The sequence below is a fragment of the Pochonia chlamydosporia genome, chromosome 5 (genome assembly GCF_001653235.2).
Source record: "Pochonia chlamydosporia 170 chromosome 5, whole genome shotgun sequence".
Classification (NCBI taxonomy): domain Eukaryota; kingdom Fungi; phylum Ascomycota; class Sordariomycetes; order Hypocreales; family Clavicipitaceae; genus Pochonia; species Pochonia chlamydosporia.
In genome coordinates this window covers 889,247-904,501 of record NC_035794.1, presented here as the reverse complement: position 1 = coordinate 904,501, position 15,255 = coordinate 889,247, and the positions used below count along the sequence as shown (strand labels likewise).

The following is a 15,255-nucleotide window of genomic DNA, read 5'->3' as shown; positions in this document are numbered from 1 at the left end:
TGCTTCACTAGAATAAAAAGGGCTTGCAGACTAGACTGCAGTAATAAACCCCCATAACCCTCTGAGGCGCCACCCCATATGCTAAAGTGACGCGTGCCACCAGGCCGAAGTCCAAGTCCAAGTGGAGGCCACTTCACTCTACGGAGTACTGAGCTACCAGCTTCAGTCCGAAACCAACCTCTCAGCTCCATCAACGACAAACATACACACGCACCTCAGCATCACAATCCAAAACCACCCTACACCTTGCACCTACCTACACGCCATCACAACCAACTCCTCCAAAATGGCAACCCGCCGCATCATTGCAAGTGAAAAGACCATCCTCGAAAAGGACGACCAGCCAGAAGAAAAGTCCAACATCTCACCCGCTGTCCCCAAGTGAGCCTCACTCATGTCTCCCTAAAGTTCATGCACCCACTAACCAGATGACCCTTCCCCTACATAAAGAGATGTTATTTTCAAGCTTCTAGGATTTACATTCGCCATGATTGTTGTCCCCATTGGGTCATACTTCCTGACTGTCCATACCGTATTCAAAGGTCTGCACACTCCAACTTCCCATCCTCTAGGTTTAGGAGTTACGCTCTAACAAATACCTTAGGCAACTCCTCCTTTGCAGGAGGCTTAGCTGCTTTACTGGCCAATGTAGTGCTCATAAGTTATGTTGTTGTTGCAATGAAGGAAGATGATTCGGAACGGCAAGGAGCCTGGGCTGCGAAGAAACCCGACACCAAAAAGGACCAATAAGCCAGCTATACATAATCATTTCGCATCTTGTAATTTTAGGGGCCATGTATTCCGAAATATTTCTCTAATTCGACGACAAGTCACAAATCAAGGCAAGGAATTAGTTTCTCGACACGCATGAAAACTGTTCAATTTCCCATTTCAACTCCATACATTCGTGCTTTTGCCGGTGATATCTACAAGCCTATTATTATAGCGGCAGGAAAGCGCAAACAAATCCTGCCTCGGCCAGATCGTGAATGCCACATAAATTTAGTCGATAAGTGATAATTCAAAGCCCTGATCATAAAAGTTGGCCTCCGTCTCCCGCTCTCTCGTCCCACAAACGACGACATCTTGTCGCGTCGCCAACCGCCTTACAAAAACAATACCGTCCGCCACCTTAGGCTCCATAAACGCCTAGCACAGCTCCGTTGGCGACTGTGCCAACCACCCGTAGCACTTGTCATCTCATGTGATTCTGCCAAAACAAATGTTCTCGTCTCCGTTAAAGCCTTTTTGGTCACGCTGTTGGACCTTGAAACCAACGTTGCTGGGTATCGAGAATACGTGGTGGTAAAAACAATGATACTTCCCAAAGTCATAATCGATTCCCCCGTGACAAAATGAATCGATCTTGCTATTGCTGACATCGCCAAAACTCCTTGAATCCCCTAGCTCGTGTATGTTGACAAAGGAAAAAGGAATATGAAATAAATGAATACGACCAATCGAAAGGACAAGCATGGCTCTAGCCGTTCCTGCTAAAGCGACGGCTAAACCAGCTCTTCCGCTTGTCCGTGTTACTATCCGGTTGTGAAGCTTGTCGTCGCAAAACAGATCCCTTGCGAGGTACTGCGGGCGGGAGAGGTGCTGCCTGTGCGCGAGTATGGGGAGGTGGTGGTGGAGGCAGCGGGTGGTTGTTAGCCTGGTTTCCGACTGCGAAGCTTTGAACGTCGTAAGCTTGTGTCTGGCTAAATCCAATGCCATAATCATTCACGGGCTCAGCACGCTTCGTGGGCGCTATTCTGTCGATGGAGCTGTTGTCGCTGGACGTAGGGTCCGTCTGATAGCCGGCAGGGTCCGAATTACCACTAGGTGCAGCGGATGTTACAGTTTCATATGACCTGTCCTTGTGAGGCATGGGATAGACGCCCTGCTCGCGCCCGTACACTTGGTGTTGCGACTCGGATGGCATCCTCTGGTTACGATCCCGTGACATGTGCCTGCTACCTCCATATCCTCGTTCATAGCCACCTGCATTCTGGTTGTCGTATATGCTGTTCCTGGCTGTACCTGGCGTTTGCAGCCCGTACTGGCTATCTCCTCTAAACGAAACAGGCCGGCTGCCGTAATAGCTGTCTTGAGGAAATCGAGGTTGGTTTGCGGGGTGGAAGCTGCTCCGGCGGTTCCAGTTTGCTACTGAATCGGTATCTGATGACCGGTTGTATTAGCCACGAGTTGGGCAGCAAGAACGTGATCAGTCACACCGTCACAACTTACCTGCTCGATACAGCGATTTGCGCTGGTAGCCACCGTCAATGGCGGCCTCAAAGCTACGGATCGTATCGAGGGGCCGCTCCCACCGGTTCCGGGTCGGGTTTGACTTGTCCGGGTCCGCTGCACGTCGTCAACAAAACGAGTCCAATCTGAAGCAAATATGACATGGTCAAAACATACCGATTGGATTCCCCCACGAATCCCTGTGCTGCATCGCGCGAAGCGAGATTTGGGTTCTCTCCGATTTCATAGCTGCGACCATGGCTGGTATCATGAGTTAGCATTCAGCCTCAGTAAAGAGTAGCTTCACAACAGTACAGTCCCAGTACGTTTGTGCAATGGGCAATCTCCTGAGCACTTACATGGCTCTGCTTCGTTCATGGCCAATGTGGGATCGGCCTTGCTGTGTAGACGTCTAGCTTCCTTCTCCTCGTGGGTTTCGTGGAAATCGTGCTTGCTTCCGCTGCTTCGATGGGTCTTTTGAGACTTTTGAGACTGGATGCTGTAACTGCGTGGCTTTGCTTGGCCGCTCTGTTGTTGTTCTTGCGTTGGTTGAGAGTATTGCAATGGAGCTTGTTGCGGCCGTTGCAGTTGCTGCCGCTGCTGATATTGTTCTGAGCGAGAAGCCATGACGAACGGCTGGGGTGTGGATTCGTTATATTGCCTGGATTGACTGACTTGGTCTACTGTTCGACGGGGGTAGCCTGTCACGTCTGCAAAGTAGGACGTTGGCGACAATGGGGATCGAACGATGCAACGCCTCTAAGCTGGCGGGTACGGGTATCTCTCGCGCAAAGCTGTGATTCAAGAACCAAGGGTTGTTGCTGCCAGGGGTGTGTTTGCAGGAGATAGAACCTGGCCCAGCAGTCGACTAAGCAGGGCAATTCTCCTTAGATCAAAATTCGAAGATGGGGATGTTCTCGATGGTGGAGTTGTGCTCGGAAAGGTGGTGGAGTTTTAAGCAAGAGGCTGGGTAAGAAAGTAGAATGCTTGCAGCGTCTTGACCAGAGGGTGGAACCTGACGAGGTACCGACCAGCTTGGGTGGGAGCTCTTTGGCTGCGCAACCAGGGTATCTCGAGTGACGATTGACTTGGCTTGTCACAGAGTGGCAAGGGGGGAGGGGTGGCGCAACAACTGCGGGCTCCAAATCAAGGCACAACAATGCTTAGGCTCAGAGCTTTGTCGTCTTTGGCAAGGCGAGCCAAAGTTTCAAATGGTGCACCAGCGTTGGCGTTTCCGGCGTCCGGTAAAGGTGGAGGTAGCTGGGCAACCAAGCCAACTAAAGTCCGTTATGACTGAAAGCGACAACACCGGGCAGTGGGACATAAGCCTGGGCTGAGGAATGGGCGGCTGGTGAAGAGGATCGGCGTTGTTGGGCTGTTGCTGGTCCCAGTGATGCCCTATCTGCTCACCTCACACGGAACAACTTCCGTGGTGCTAAGCGGCTTCCTCTGAAAATATTAGGATGCTGTGATACAGTAATGGTGACGCGTTGAAAAAAAAAAAAGTAGCACTGTTTGCGCAGCAAATCAATGAGCGACGCAAAAGATGCAGCGCTACTGAACAATACCACAACGTATTTCAGCAGCCTTTCGAGTACCTTGTTTCAATGTGTCCCAGTAGCCGCCAGTGCTGGCTCTAGTCGACCACGTTGGCAGGCAAAGGTGCTTGCTTCGCTGGGTGGGAATTGCTTGCTGACGTCAAAGGACTAGTGGTGTCTCAGCAGGATCCTTGCCTTGGGATAGCAATGCAATTCACTCAATGCTTGATGTGGTCCGTCGTACTGCGCTGCAGCAAGCTCGTAAAAGCAGAGTCGTGGCCAAAATTGTTCCACTCTCCGTTCAAGATGGTTATTCTGCTGCCCTTGTGAAGTGGAATTAGCGGTGGTTGTCCTGATAAAATCGACCTGATGAGTGATCCAGGTGTCAAATGTGATCCGTAGGTACAGCAACTACCAGCACTCTGGTATGTAAAAATGAAATGTTCCAGTACGGACAACCACAAGAAGTGTCTCGAAGACTGCGGGTCAGGAGTTCACGGGCCAAAGTGGCCGTGTCTTTGTTTGCTGAGTGGAGCTGACCCCACGAGTCTGCTACTAATAACGGCAACCAGTCAAGACCTGGCCTGGTGACTGAAACCTTCGTTCCCGTAGCAGCTTTGGCCTTTGTCTGGGGCAGATCTGGCAAAAGAAGAAAGTATTTATCGCCGGTCGGTGATACCAAAAGCAGGGTCCCGTTGAAGAAGTAACCGAGGAGTCTGGTATGCGGAAATAACAGCTGGTGTTTGCAAATACCAGTGAGAGTGCAAAGCTGGAGCCCAGAATATGCCTGGTTGTTCTGTCTGTTATCAACGTCTGGATCTTGGGGCTCTCAGGATTGAGTTCATATCCGGTTCCGGAGTGGTACAGTGATTGTGCGTCGCTGCGGCTTGCCTCGTGCTTTAGTGGCAATGCTTTCTGCTGCACTTGTCTCAAATCTTTGGCGAAAGGCAACGATGACAAGTTGAACGACTGCCCGTATCGATGCAAGATGTCTGATGGGATATGCAGGACTCAAAGGGCTGTAAGCAGGACGGCTAATAACAAGTACGGATTGTGGTCCAGGCGTTTCGAATACGAGGTTGGAGGCGAAGGCGATGGATTTGCTCAACGTTGGCTGGGGCCAACAAATGCTGCGCTGACCAGTTCTTGATCAGATGCCGGCTGCAACTCTGCTTGGGGAAGTCGCCAGTCACTGGAACAGTCTCCGAACAGGCAGGCACTTGCGAGTCTTCACAATCCAAATGGAAGGCGCGAGTGAGGGTGGGTGCATCTGTGACCTATATACCTACATGTAGGTACTCCATATCCGTACAAGACCATCTAGATCTCGAGTCTTGTGCTCCATGTCCAACTCAGTCTGGTGGCTCTGGATTTGGAGAAGAAATAATTACGACATTCACAAGCCCCCGACCGAAAACCTAAACGAACCCCAAAGCCCTCTAAATTTGCCAACGATCGGCTGGTACACGTAACAGAGGGACGGGATGTTTGTTGGCTTTGTTCCTTGTGTGCTTGTGCGGCCATGGACGGCATCTACCTTAACCTAGACCTGCTGAGCTGGTATGGATGGATGGATGGATGGATGGGCGGGTGAAATGCACACTGGTTGACTCGTACCACAGCCGCCTTGGCGTTCCCAATGCCAAGCAGCCATCAGCAAGTTGATCTCCGAAGACTTTGTCCAATGGCCCTCCACCATCGCGATGCAGTCATCCAGGAATGTTCTGGGTGTATTTGTGACACCCGTCTACTTTCAACATTCAATGTTCGAATTGCCTCACCAGGGCAATCGTGACACAAAGTGTAGTTCCTCCAACACCCGCAGCACAAGCTGTATCCAACTCAGCGCCAATTTGGAATCCGATTCACGCCTTCGACATCGACGATGTCGATTTTGCTGCGGAGCCATCCATGGTTACTTCAATGGATCCCATCATTACGCGTCGCCTTTATCCTCGCCTCTCAGGAACAGTCCAAAGTACCCAGGTAAGCGATAGGTAAAAATGGCCCTGGACCCAGCCGGCCCCAACCTGAAGGAGCAATCGGTGGCAAAAGCCTTCCATCAAATCCCAACATTGGAGCTAGCGGCCGCATGCAAGAGAGCATGAGCATGGGCACATGGAGACGGGCAAGACGGGGTTGGAACACAGACACGGATAGGATCTGGCACCGCAATTGGAACGTGGCCACGTTGCCGGGGAATGACATGATGTTCATCGTCACTATTTCGTATGAATTTCCGGTCCCCCGTTGACTGACGCATAATGCTCCAGGTTTCAAGTGTTTGGGCAATGGGAAGATATTTGTTTTGTCGTGGATCTCACCAATATTCATCATTCAAAGGTATGAGGTCTTTGCTTACTCCGAGCGAAGTTCTTGGGGTCAGGCTGAGATCAATGTCCGTGCCGCAAAGTCATGAAGGTTTCCAATGCGACCTTTTTTTTTTCTTAATCCCGCTGTTGCTGGCTCCATGAATGGCAAGGAATCATTCCTGGCCTTCTTAGTTTTACCATCCAGGCGCGAGGCCCAGTCTTTCTTGCGCCAGGCACACAGATGCCTTCTCCTGTCCTGGCAGCACTTCGTGTTCGACTTGAAAGTTGTGGTTCCTTCACACCATCTTCCTCAATAATAGCAAGCCGAGCCACTGTGGTTGCGGCGTAATTGACTTTAATATGGCCCAAAAAGGCTGCGCCTGACACCGTCCTATCCGTTTCGTCTGAACCATCGGCGCATTTAGGCTAGCATCTCGGTCTGTTTCCTTGCGTAAACTTAGATAACGGGCTACCTCACTTGCTCACCCAACTACCGATCATGCAGTGTGTTTGATTGTGATGCAAGTTGTTTCCTTTGGGTGGCCTGCTTAAACGTCACATCGCTTCACAACCAGCTTGTCTGGTGTATCAAGCGAAAGGTTCCTGCACTTTCATGCGCCGAACAAATCACCTCTTTCTGGGCAACAGTTACAAGCCGGCTACAATAGGGATCATCGAGTGACGTTGGAGATCCATGTCGTTGAGCTGTTCAACAATTCACTGAGCCAACATTGTGATAGTTCCCCGCGTAAGCCCCATCGTGGTTTCCCATGGTTGAGTGACATTGGTGAGCACAAAGTCCCATCGTCATAGCCTGGCAAAAGCCTGTTCTTTACGGAATAGCATGCCGCCTGTCCCGCATAAAACATGGAGGTACAAGACACAGCCGGGGTATCTGCTTGTCGGTCTAGCTGCGCTGCCTAGCTTGCCGGCCAGCCAAAACCTGGCTATTGGAAGTGGACGCTGTTACAGTCCAGGGCATAATCGACAGGCATCTGTCCTCATCAAGTTAGGGTGGCGTGGCACGCCACGACATGGTCTCCTTATGCGTTGGATCGGAGCCAACTATTGCACGATCTCTCTGACATGACATGCTGCTGAAGATTGTTTGATCCGAAGTTCCTCTCTGGAATTGCGACGTGGTCGGTTAGGTTTCATATGCTTAAGAAACGAATCGGTTGCCATCAGTTGGGCTGGACAGAGACCTGGCTGAGAAGTTGATTGACCAATATGCTTCCTCAATGCATCTTTTACGTCGTAGTCAATGTTAATTGATCGACCGCCATTAGCCTCCATGCAATCTGTCCCGATGCTTCCGAACGAAACTGGTGCTTCTTCTCACTAACACTGATGCCACGACACTCTCGTAGCACCACTTTGATATCGACTATCGGTCCGTATGCTGGTCAATTCTGCATATCCTGGCTCTGAGATGATGGAGCGGGGACATTGATGTTAAACTGGAGAGAGGACATTATTCCATTTGTCTAATGGAATGGCCAACGGCGTTTCTTGTAACATGTTATAACAGCCTCCAACACCTTTGGTGCCTCGAAGGCGGTATGGCCCAAGCTGAAAGATAAAGTCATGCTTTGCCCACCCTCCAGTGCCACTACAATTTAAAGTTAGTTTGACTTATACTTCAATAGCATATGACTGTGGCCCACTACCTTTGCTGCCACTCTCAGTGAGGCAACTTGCTAGCCGCGACTCCAGAGACGTCGGCGAGGTTGATGGGAGTCAAAGAATCTTGATTTTCTTAATGGAGGTGACGTTGGTGCAACTCGCAGTTACTAGAATTTGGAAATATCTGTGCGACAGATGCAAATGCTGAAGCCTGCTGGCGAAGTAGTGGCGGAGGACATGAAATTCATTTGACCGACTGGGGCAAGAAATGGAAGCGTATGTGAACCCGTTCTTTACCTGTTCTTGTTCAGAGCGCCTGCGAGACACGATTATGGAATACCAGCTAGAAAATTTGTGATCTGGATACGTCCGTACTCCAACGTGTATTTCCACACTCTTGAAACACAGCGATACCGAAGACTCCATTCTCTCCGCATATCATTTTTGAATGCATACAGATGAGATAAAGGAGCTTCAGGGTCTTCTCCACGTGAGTGACAATCTGGTATAACGATGTTTCTGGTGCCTGCCGTCAAGCCATGCCGAAGCTATTGACAATTGTTCACTTCATTGGTAAGAGCAAATTGTAGATGACCCCGGACAGATTGAACGGTCTCTGTGGTGTCGTTTGGTATAAAAACATCGTGCATAATGGCAACGGAAGTGTCGAATCTGACCTCTGGTTTTGAAGAATCACCAAAATCTCATTTCGGCATCGCAACTGGTTCATCAGTTGGCCAACGATCTGTATAGGCCGAAATTGTGATGCCGTACATTGAGCAGACGCCCCGTTCCTGTAGGGTTCTAGCAGGTGCTGAACCTTGATGCAATATCTGGTCAAAAGGTTGGCAGATTTTGGTTGCTAAGGACTGCTTGAGCATGTGAATATGAAGAGTTGGCCTTTCCGTAAAGTCGGAGGCACTCAAGTCATGCGACGTTAAAATAAATGCACGACTGAAGCTCGCTATTGTGTGCCTGGGAAGGTGCGACTGTCGCATTACCCCCATTCTAGAGCGCCATGAAGCAAAATGGGTGTCGGGGTGATCTATTGTTGTGGCAGAAGCTTTACGAAACAGGCAGGTTACAAGTAGTACATGAGTAGCGATGACAATCGTAATTGGATTTGAATTGGATGGTGAATCAAACAGCGGATTGTCTTGAAGGGATGATGTGAAGGACATATACAGAGCTTACGCCAAATAATGGACTGTTTTGAACGCCATACATCGATGTGTATGTCAACCCGTGCACTATTCACAGGCTGTTTTCCGCATGCAAAGTTTCCAAGGAGAAATCATTGCATACAATGGCTAGACGTGGCCTCTGGCTTAATCGGTGTGCATGATTTTGTCAAAAGACAATAACACCTCCAATACTTCGCCATGTAACCCAGCAATAGACATGTCTTCGTTCTTCCTTGAACAGTCCCGACATTATCGTCTCTCCACCTCACACAAGACAAACGGCGCAAACGACATCGGGGGTGACGAGAAACAACCCATATTCTCGAAGGTCAACAAGACTCGCATAATCGTCGGGAGGTTGGAAAGATCGGGTATGAGAGAATCCGGCTCGAATCCAACAGGCGCGTGTTCACATCATGCACACAGGGTACAAAAACAATCATTTCCCAAAAGTTGAACGTGGAAACCATCCGGGGGGTATTTGAGGGTTTGACGTCTTTTTAATTGAATGCCTCAAACCAAGGCAAATATGCTCTTTATCCTTGCCTCGACCAATGCAGCCAAATGAGAAACATCTTCACTACCAACTCCATCCCGATTCCTCGCACTTATATCGAGGAAGGGTACAACATAACCCGAACGGAAGCACCGAAAGACTTAGTGGGAAGGGGAGAGGTGAACTTGGCGCGGACAACACCGGAGTTGCCTGTGAGGGGACAAGTCGTTAGCTAGCTGTGCCAAAATTTCACCAAATTGTAACGAGTCCGTTCGTTGGGGATGCGAATTTACCATGTGGCCGGGTGACCTTGCCCCAGATGACGCGGATCTTAGATCCACGGATCTCCTTCTGGCCGCGGTAGACGTAGGCGACCTTCTTGCCGAGATAGAAGCTGTAGTTGAGATGCAGTCAGTAACCCCAACTCGTCAATTGTTCAATTACCCAATTCGCTGGAGACCTACTTGGCAGCAGAGGTGTCATCAACACCCTCGATCTTGATCAGGCTGGTGCCAGGGCTGGTGACGTGACGGGAGCGCTGGTAGCTCAGGTGACGTCCCCTAATTCAAATCCGTCAGCAAATTCCATCGTTTCGAAAAGTTTTCCATCGCAAAGCCCAGTGCCAGTCGGTTTCGACGGAGAAGTTGCATGACGAAAGCGCAACAAGGTAGATTCGACCATCGTCGTCGTCGTCGTGCAATCCCAGGCGTCCTTCCAACATCAAGGCTTTTGCGTGTTCGTGTTCGATCTTCATCGTTCAGGGGCAACTCACTTGACGTATACTGTTGGAAGTATTGTTAGCCAAAATTCCAGGATGCAGATCGCGTGTCGCGAAAGGACGCCTATGTTCGGCATGAATCGAGGGATGGCAACTTACGTCTGTGACCGCTCTCGGAAGGCATCTTGGCTGATTTTTTTATAACACCCTCACAAACAACCGAAGTAGACAAGGAAAGATTAGTAGGAAACTGTCTTATCTAAAAGACCTTTCCCTGGTTGCTGGTGCACGTCGTTGTGTCGTGATGTTCGGCTGAGTATGAGTGGATGCGATAATGGTGTGTGGTGTCACTAGGACGAAAATTTGTGCCCTCCAAATCACGTGTGGCCTTAGGGCACCAGTTTTGCGATTGTGTGCAGGAGATCACGCCCCGTGCTTTGGAAGGCACTAGCGAAGTGTGGCTGGAGAGGAATGGTGATTGACATGCACCGCCATATGTGGCTGATATGCGATGCACAGAAATGCACCTTGCCCACTTCTGGGAGTAACTCCACTTCGAACTAGAAGGGGAAGGAACCGCCGGTACAGGAAAGGTGTAGTGAAGAACGTGCCAGATGAGGGGCAAATGTGCTTCATGGAACAAAAGGACGTGCAGTTGACAAAACGGCATCAACTGCAGGTCAAGACATGTATTCGCTACCTAAATACATCAGCATATGCAAAGTTGTTTTCCTCTCTGAACCGCGTTTGGGCTTCAATATTCCTGATTGCCACATGCACAAAGAAGTGATGGATGGGAAAGATTTTGCTCGGGTCGTCGGTGAGTTGTCTCCGAGGTGCCTGGCTCTTGGAAGCGGACATACTTGAGTCTGATATCTTATCTTGGCGGCTGAGGTCCAAGACGATGAATAATAGATCTCCGGAGCTTTGCATGGCCCACTCGTCTGTTTATCAGCATCTGCAGCCGAGAAGAACATGTCCCACAATGGCGTGCGAGCAGCAGCAATCATCTTGAAATTGCCGCATGCTATACTCCATGCGCTATTGGGGGTCCATTGATGATTTCTGTTGGGGCCAGGTCAAGCTACGTTGCAATACCGATTTCCTCTGAGTGCCTGAAGATCGCAGTATTATTGGCGGATTTTGCCTTCCGTCAGGGAACGGCAGGATGTCATTAGTGGATGGGCTGTGAGCTGAAGATGTCAGCAGGGGCAACAGGATTACAGACCAGATGGCCAGCGCCTCAAGGGAAGAGTTGCAAAGAATTTGGGGTTTGAGATGCTGGTTGCTGTCAGCAAGTGAAAAGGGTTCAGTGAGGAAACATGTTGGCATCAATATTGGGATATTCACAGTGAGTACAAGTTGGTCAACGAGTTCGAACAAATTGAATTCCCTTCGAGGGTAGATCCAAGTAGTTGGCTGTCGGGTCCTACCAGACCTCTGATCCTCAATCCTTCTGGTGCAAGACTTCCAGTCACCGTTGTGAGTGAACAGCACCTCGAAGGATGCAAACCTGCGGCACTGGAAGTAACACAGCTGTCTGGTGATGCAATTAGTGGACCACAGTGCTCCGAGACTGCTGAAGTGGAGGCGGAACCCCCGGACAGGCATCAAATTCGATCAATTGGTGCGGCAGATAAGTGACAATGGTCTCCAGATGTTCAAGGTTCTCACCTCTTCAGCGGACGAGGCGTCGCAAGTATTTTAGCTTGGTAATTTTGAACACAACATAATCCAATAGCCAGAGTTCACCACGGTAAACATGGCGCAAGTGGCAGCACTCTAGAATGTAAAGGACATTTCGAACCTTGTAGAGCGAGGGTATGTTTGAGGGGTTGCATCACGCAAAGCCGGGGGTGCGTCATTCTGTGAGCAAACATGGCATCCGAAAAAGAAAGGGAAAAAAGCAAACCAATATTGGGTGAGCCTGAGAGTAATGTCTCGGCTTGCGAGACCCGATGGCTGTCCTGAGACTGGAATTTCCCCCAGTTGCTCCTGACCGGAGTGGTGAACATGTATGCAAAACTTCAACCAACTTGACACCAGTCTCGTCATATTGTTGACATGGACAAGCACCAGCACACCTTGGATGCCCCGCTCCTTCCATGTCCGTAAGCCCCACCATGCAGCAGTCGAGAGCTTGAGCTCAAACTCTGGTCTGGTTATTCACCGAGAGGTACAAAGCTAGTATTGGGCAACCGGAGTTGAGTACTTGTGCCGAATTCCACTTGCAAGAACAACGGACTTGACGACGAATGTGAAGGAGATGAGAATAAAGCAGCGGATACCCGGGGCTGGAAGCAATCTGATGAAGTCATGATGCACAATTGCTGTGTAAGAGACTGGTAAGCCAGCCAGCCCGCCTAGCCTAACCCAGTTGCAAGTCCACCAAACATTGAACCAGCCGGCGTCTTTCTAGGTGCGGACGGCAAGAGCTTGACCCCCAGTGCGCGCCCAGCCACCATCCGGGCAGGGCTCCATCAAACTTGACCCCTCGATGCGTCTGGCGTCAAGTCCATGGGTGGTCTGGTCCATGTCTGCAATTCTATTGCTTTCGTTTTAGCTCGGCATGGAGGCGCTGGGCAAACAGACTTCTTGCAGACCAAACTTGACATCGGGACATTACTCAACCGTGACATGTCTGGCACCTTCAGCCCGGCCAGTCTCCATACTAAGTACATTGCAGCGAGAGTCAAAGTACCGACCTTACTTTTGGATGGCAAAATAGACTGGGCCCGCCCACCGAGACTTCTCTGTCCTGAGGTCATTAATAACTCCGTCCCAGCTTATCCGGGCCATTCTTTCATCATTCCTAAAAACTGACCAGACTCGACCCTTTGCTTTGCTTCACCCTCCTTCTTCCACCAACCTACGCCCATCCTATCGAATAAAGGTCGGCACCGCGACTACTTCTGTTCACTTCTTCGAATTCATTATTAGCGACTCTGAACCTTTTATCGCCTGGTGCGATTAATAAAGCTTACCATGGACTCTACTGCAGCGTACGTTCAGACCGCGATGTGCATGCAGATTCCAGACCTACCCCACCATCCTGGGAAGCTCGGATTTTTGGGTGGGGGACATGGTCAAGACTCTCATTAACCCCGAGCTTCTCAGTTTTGGGGAGACAGTCTCCCCAAGCTCTCTTTTTCACGCGCATTGTGCTAACATTGGCGTTGACGTTAAAAGCAGAACCATGGAGCTGAAGGAGAATACATCAATTGTTGTGCTGGGCGCGTCGGGTGATTTGGCCAAGAAGAAGACGGTAGGAGCTGATATCCTCCCTCTCACCTTGGACATGGTGGCTGTATCCCTACACCGAGCTTTACGCTAACAATAATTTGCTCTTCTTTAGTATCCTGCGCTCTTTGGCTTGGTGAGCAAAAGAATTCAATACGCTTTGGAGCTGCTTCGCGCTGCCCAAGGCAAGCTGAGTTGTCACTGGCTGGTCGTGCTAACGCCGTGGTAGTACCGAAATCAATTCCTGCCCAAAGATGTGAGAATCATCGGATACGCCCGTACCAAAATGGACCATGAGGAATACCTCAAGCGAATCAAGTCCTACATCAAGACTCCCACCAAGGAGATTGAGCAGCAACTCGAGAACTTCTTGAGTCTCTGCTCATACATCTCTGGCCAGTACGACAAGGATGAATCGTTTGAGGTGCTTAACAAGCACTTGGCCGAAATCGAAGAGGGTCGGCCCGAAACTCACCGATTGTTCTACATGGCTTTGCCTCCCAGTGTTTTCACAATCGTTTCTCAGCACCTGAAGAAATGCTGCTACCCACCCAAGGGCATTGCCAGAGTTATTGTATGTAAACGCAATATATCCTCGCGAAACTGTATCGTTGTGAACTTCAAGAATTCGTCCTTCTAACTGATTTCAAGGTCGAGAAACCTTTCGGCAAAGATCTTGCAAGCTCCCGTGAGCTACAAAAGTCACTCGAGCCCGATTGGAAGGAGGAAGAGCTTTTCCGTATTGACCACTACCTTGGCAAGGAAATGGTCAAGAATATTCTTATTCTCAGATTTGGTAACTCGTTCCTCGGCGCAACCTGGAACCGCCATCACATCGACAACGTCCAAATTACCTTCAAGGAGCCATTCGGCACCGAAGGCCGTGGTGGCTACTTCGACGAGTTTGGCATCATTCGAGACGTCATGCAGAACCATTTGCTGCAGGTCTTGACCCTGTTAGCCATGGAGCGACCCATTTCATTCGACTCGGAGGATATCCGTGATGAGAAAGTCCGCGTCCTGCGCGCTATTCCCGCAATTGAACCCAAGAATGTCATCATTGGACAATACGGAAAATCGCTGGACGGCAGCAAACCTTCGTACAAGGAAGACGACACTGTTCCCAAGGACTCAAGATGCCCGACTTTCTGCGCCTTGGTCGCCTACATCAAGAACGAGCGATGGGACGGTGTACCCTTTATTATGAAGGCCGGCAAAGCCCTCAATGAGCAAAAGACGGAAATTCGAATTCAGTTCAAGGATGTCACATCTGGTATTTTCAAGGATATTCCCCGAAATGAGTTGGTCATGCGCATTCAGCCCAACGAGAGTGTATACATTAAGATGAACTCTAAACTCCCTGGTCTGAGCATGCAGACTGTGGTTACTGAACTCGACCTCACCTATCGACGACGATTCTCAGACCTAAAAATTCCTGAGGCTTACGAGTCTCTTGTTCTTGATTGCCTCAAGGGCGACCACTCCAACTTTGTCCGTGACGATGAGCTGGATGCCAGCTGGAGAATCTTCACCCCTCTGCTTCACTATCTCGACGACAACAAGGAGATTATCCCCATGGAGTATCCATACGGTATGCTCGCCCCATGATGAACGTCCTTTGACCAATTGGAGTGATACTGACTAACGCCTTTCTTCTTCAGGTTCTCGCGGCCCTGCGGTGCTTGATGACTTTACTGCTTCTTACGGCTATAAATTCAGCGACGCCGCCGGCTACCAATGGCCAACAACTGCGGCTTCTCCTCCTAACAAGTTGTAAGTTGATGCTTCCAGCTTTTGAACATGTTTGTACTATTTTGGAAACGTTTTTGGGTCGCAAAATGTCAACTGACTCTATATCAGCTAAACGGCACCATGTAAGCAAAATCCTTAATTGGTTTCTTCTAAGTCT

The 15,255-nt window shown here is 49.9% G+C and overlaps 8 protein-coding genes across 8 annotated transcripts; 2 read left to right on the top strand and 6 right to left on the bottom strand.

Moving 5' to 3' along the window:
• Positions 1 to 286: 286 nt before the first annotated feature.
• Positions 287 to 750, top strand: VFPPC_13866 (VMA21-like domain-containing protein; the record flags this gene model as incomplete). Its single annotated transcript, XM_018291638.1, has 3 exons — positions 287 to 381; positions 451 to 542; positions 605 to 750. 3 exons carry the CDS (start codon positions 287 to 289, stop codon positions 748 to 750), a joined length of 333 nt encoding a protein of 110 aa, XP_018141583.1.
• A 730-nt stretch (positions 751 to 1,480) lies between these two features.
• Positions 1,481 to 2,859, bottom strand: VFPPC_05567 (hypothetical protein; the record flags this gene model as incomplete). The annotated part of the gene is made up of 4 exons (XM_018284741.1): positions 1,481 to 2,163; positions 2,233 to 2,349; positions 2,410 to 2,493; positions 2,592 to 2,859. The coding sequence occupies 4 exons, from the start codon at positions 2,857 to 2,859 to the stop codon at positions 1,481 to 1,483; spliced, it is 1,152 nt and encodes a 383-aa protein (XP_018141582.1).
• Positions 2,860 to 5,732: 2,873 nt separating this feature from the next.
• On the bottom strand, positions 5,733 to 6,107 carry VFPPC_16188 (hypothetical protein; the record flags this gene model as incomplete). Its single annotated transcript, XM_018293941.1, has 1 exon — positions 5,733 to 6,107. The coding sequence occupies one exon, from the start codon at positions 6,105 to 6,107 to the stop codon at positions 5,733 to 5,735; it is 375 nt and encodes a 124-aa protein (XP_018141581.1).
• A 1,715-nt stretch (positions 6,108 to 7,822) lies between these two features.
• Positions 7,823 to 8,134, bottom strand: VFPPC_17972 (hypothetical protein; the record flags this gene model as incomplete). Its single annotated transcript, XM_022429639.1, has 1 exon — positions 7,823 to 8,134. One exon carries the CDS (start codon positions 8,132 to 8,134, stop codon positions 7,823 to 7,825), a length of 312 nt encoding a protein of 103 aa, XP_022285307.1.
• Positions 8,135 to 8,412: 278 nt separating this feature from the next.
• Positions 8,413 to 8,889, bottom strand: VFPPC_16187 (hypothetical protein; the record flags this gene model as incomplete). Its single annotated transcript, XM_018293940.2, has 1 exon — positions 8,413 to 8,889. One exon carries the CDS (start codon positions 8,887 to 8,889, stop codon positions 8,413 to 8,415), a length of 477 nt encoding a protein of 158 aa, XP_018141580.2.
• Positions 8,890 to 9,500: 611 nt separating this feature from the next.
• Positions 9,501 to 10,290, bottom strand: VFPPC_13865 (60S ribosomal protein L33; the record flags this gene model as incomplete). The annotated part of the gene is made up of 5 exons (XM_018291637.1): positions 9,501 to 9,598; positions 9,682 to 9,782; positions 9,853 to 9,948; positions 10,161 to 10,170; positions 10,266 to 10,290. 5 exons carry the CDS (start codon positions 10,288 to 10,290, stop codon positions 9,501 to 9,503), a joined length of 330 nt encoding a protein of 109 aa, XP_018141579.1.
• Positions 10,291 to 11,147: 857 nt separating this feature from the next.
• On the bottom strand, positions 11,148 to 11,717 carry VFPPC_16185 (hypothetical protein; the record flags this gene model as incomplete). Its single annotated transcript, XM_018293938.1, has 1 exon — positions 11,148 to 11,717. One exon carries the CDS (start codon positions 11,715 to 11,717, stop codon positions 11,148 to 11,150), a length of 570 nt encoding a protein of 189 aa, XP_018141577.1.
• A 1,585-nt stretch (positions 11,718 to 13,302) lies between these two features.
• Positions 13,303 to 15,210, top strand: VFPPC_05566 (glucose-6-phosphate 1-dehydrogenase; the record flags this gene model as incomplete). Its single annotated transcript, XM_018284740.1, has 6 exons — positions 13,303 to 13,371; positions 13,462 to 13,482; positions 13,576 to 13,920; positions 13,998 to 14,937; positions 15,008 to 15,119; positions 15,207 to 15,210. The coding sequence occupies 6 exons, from the start codon at positions 13,303 to 13,305 to the stop codon at positions 15,208 to 15,210; spliced, it is 1,491 nt and encodes a 496-aa protein (XP_018141575.1).
• Between the last annotated feature and the right edge of the window lie 45 nt (positions 15,211 to 15,255).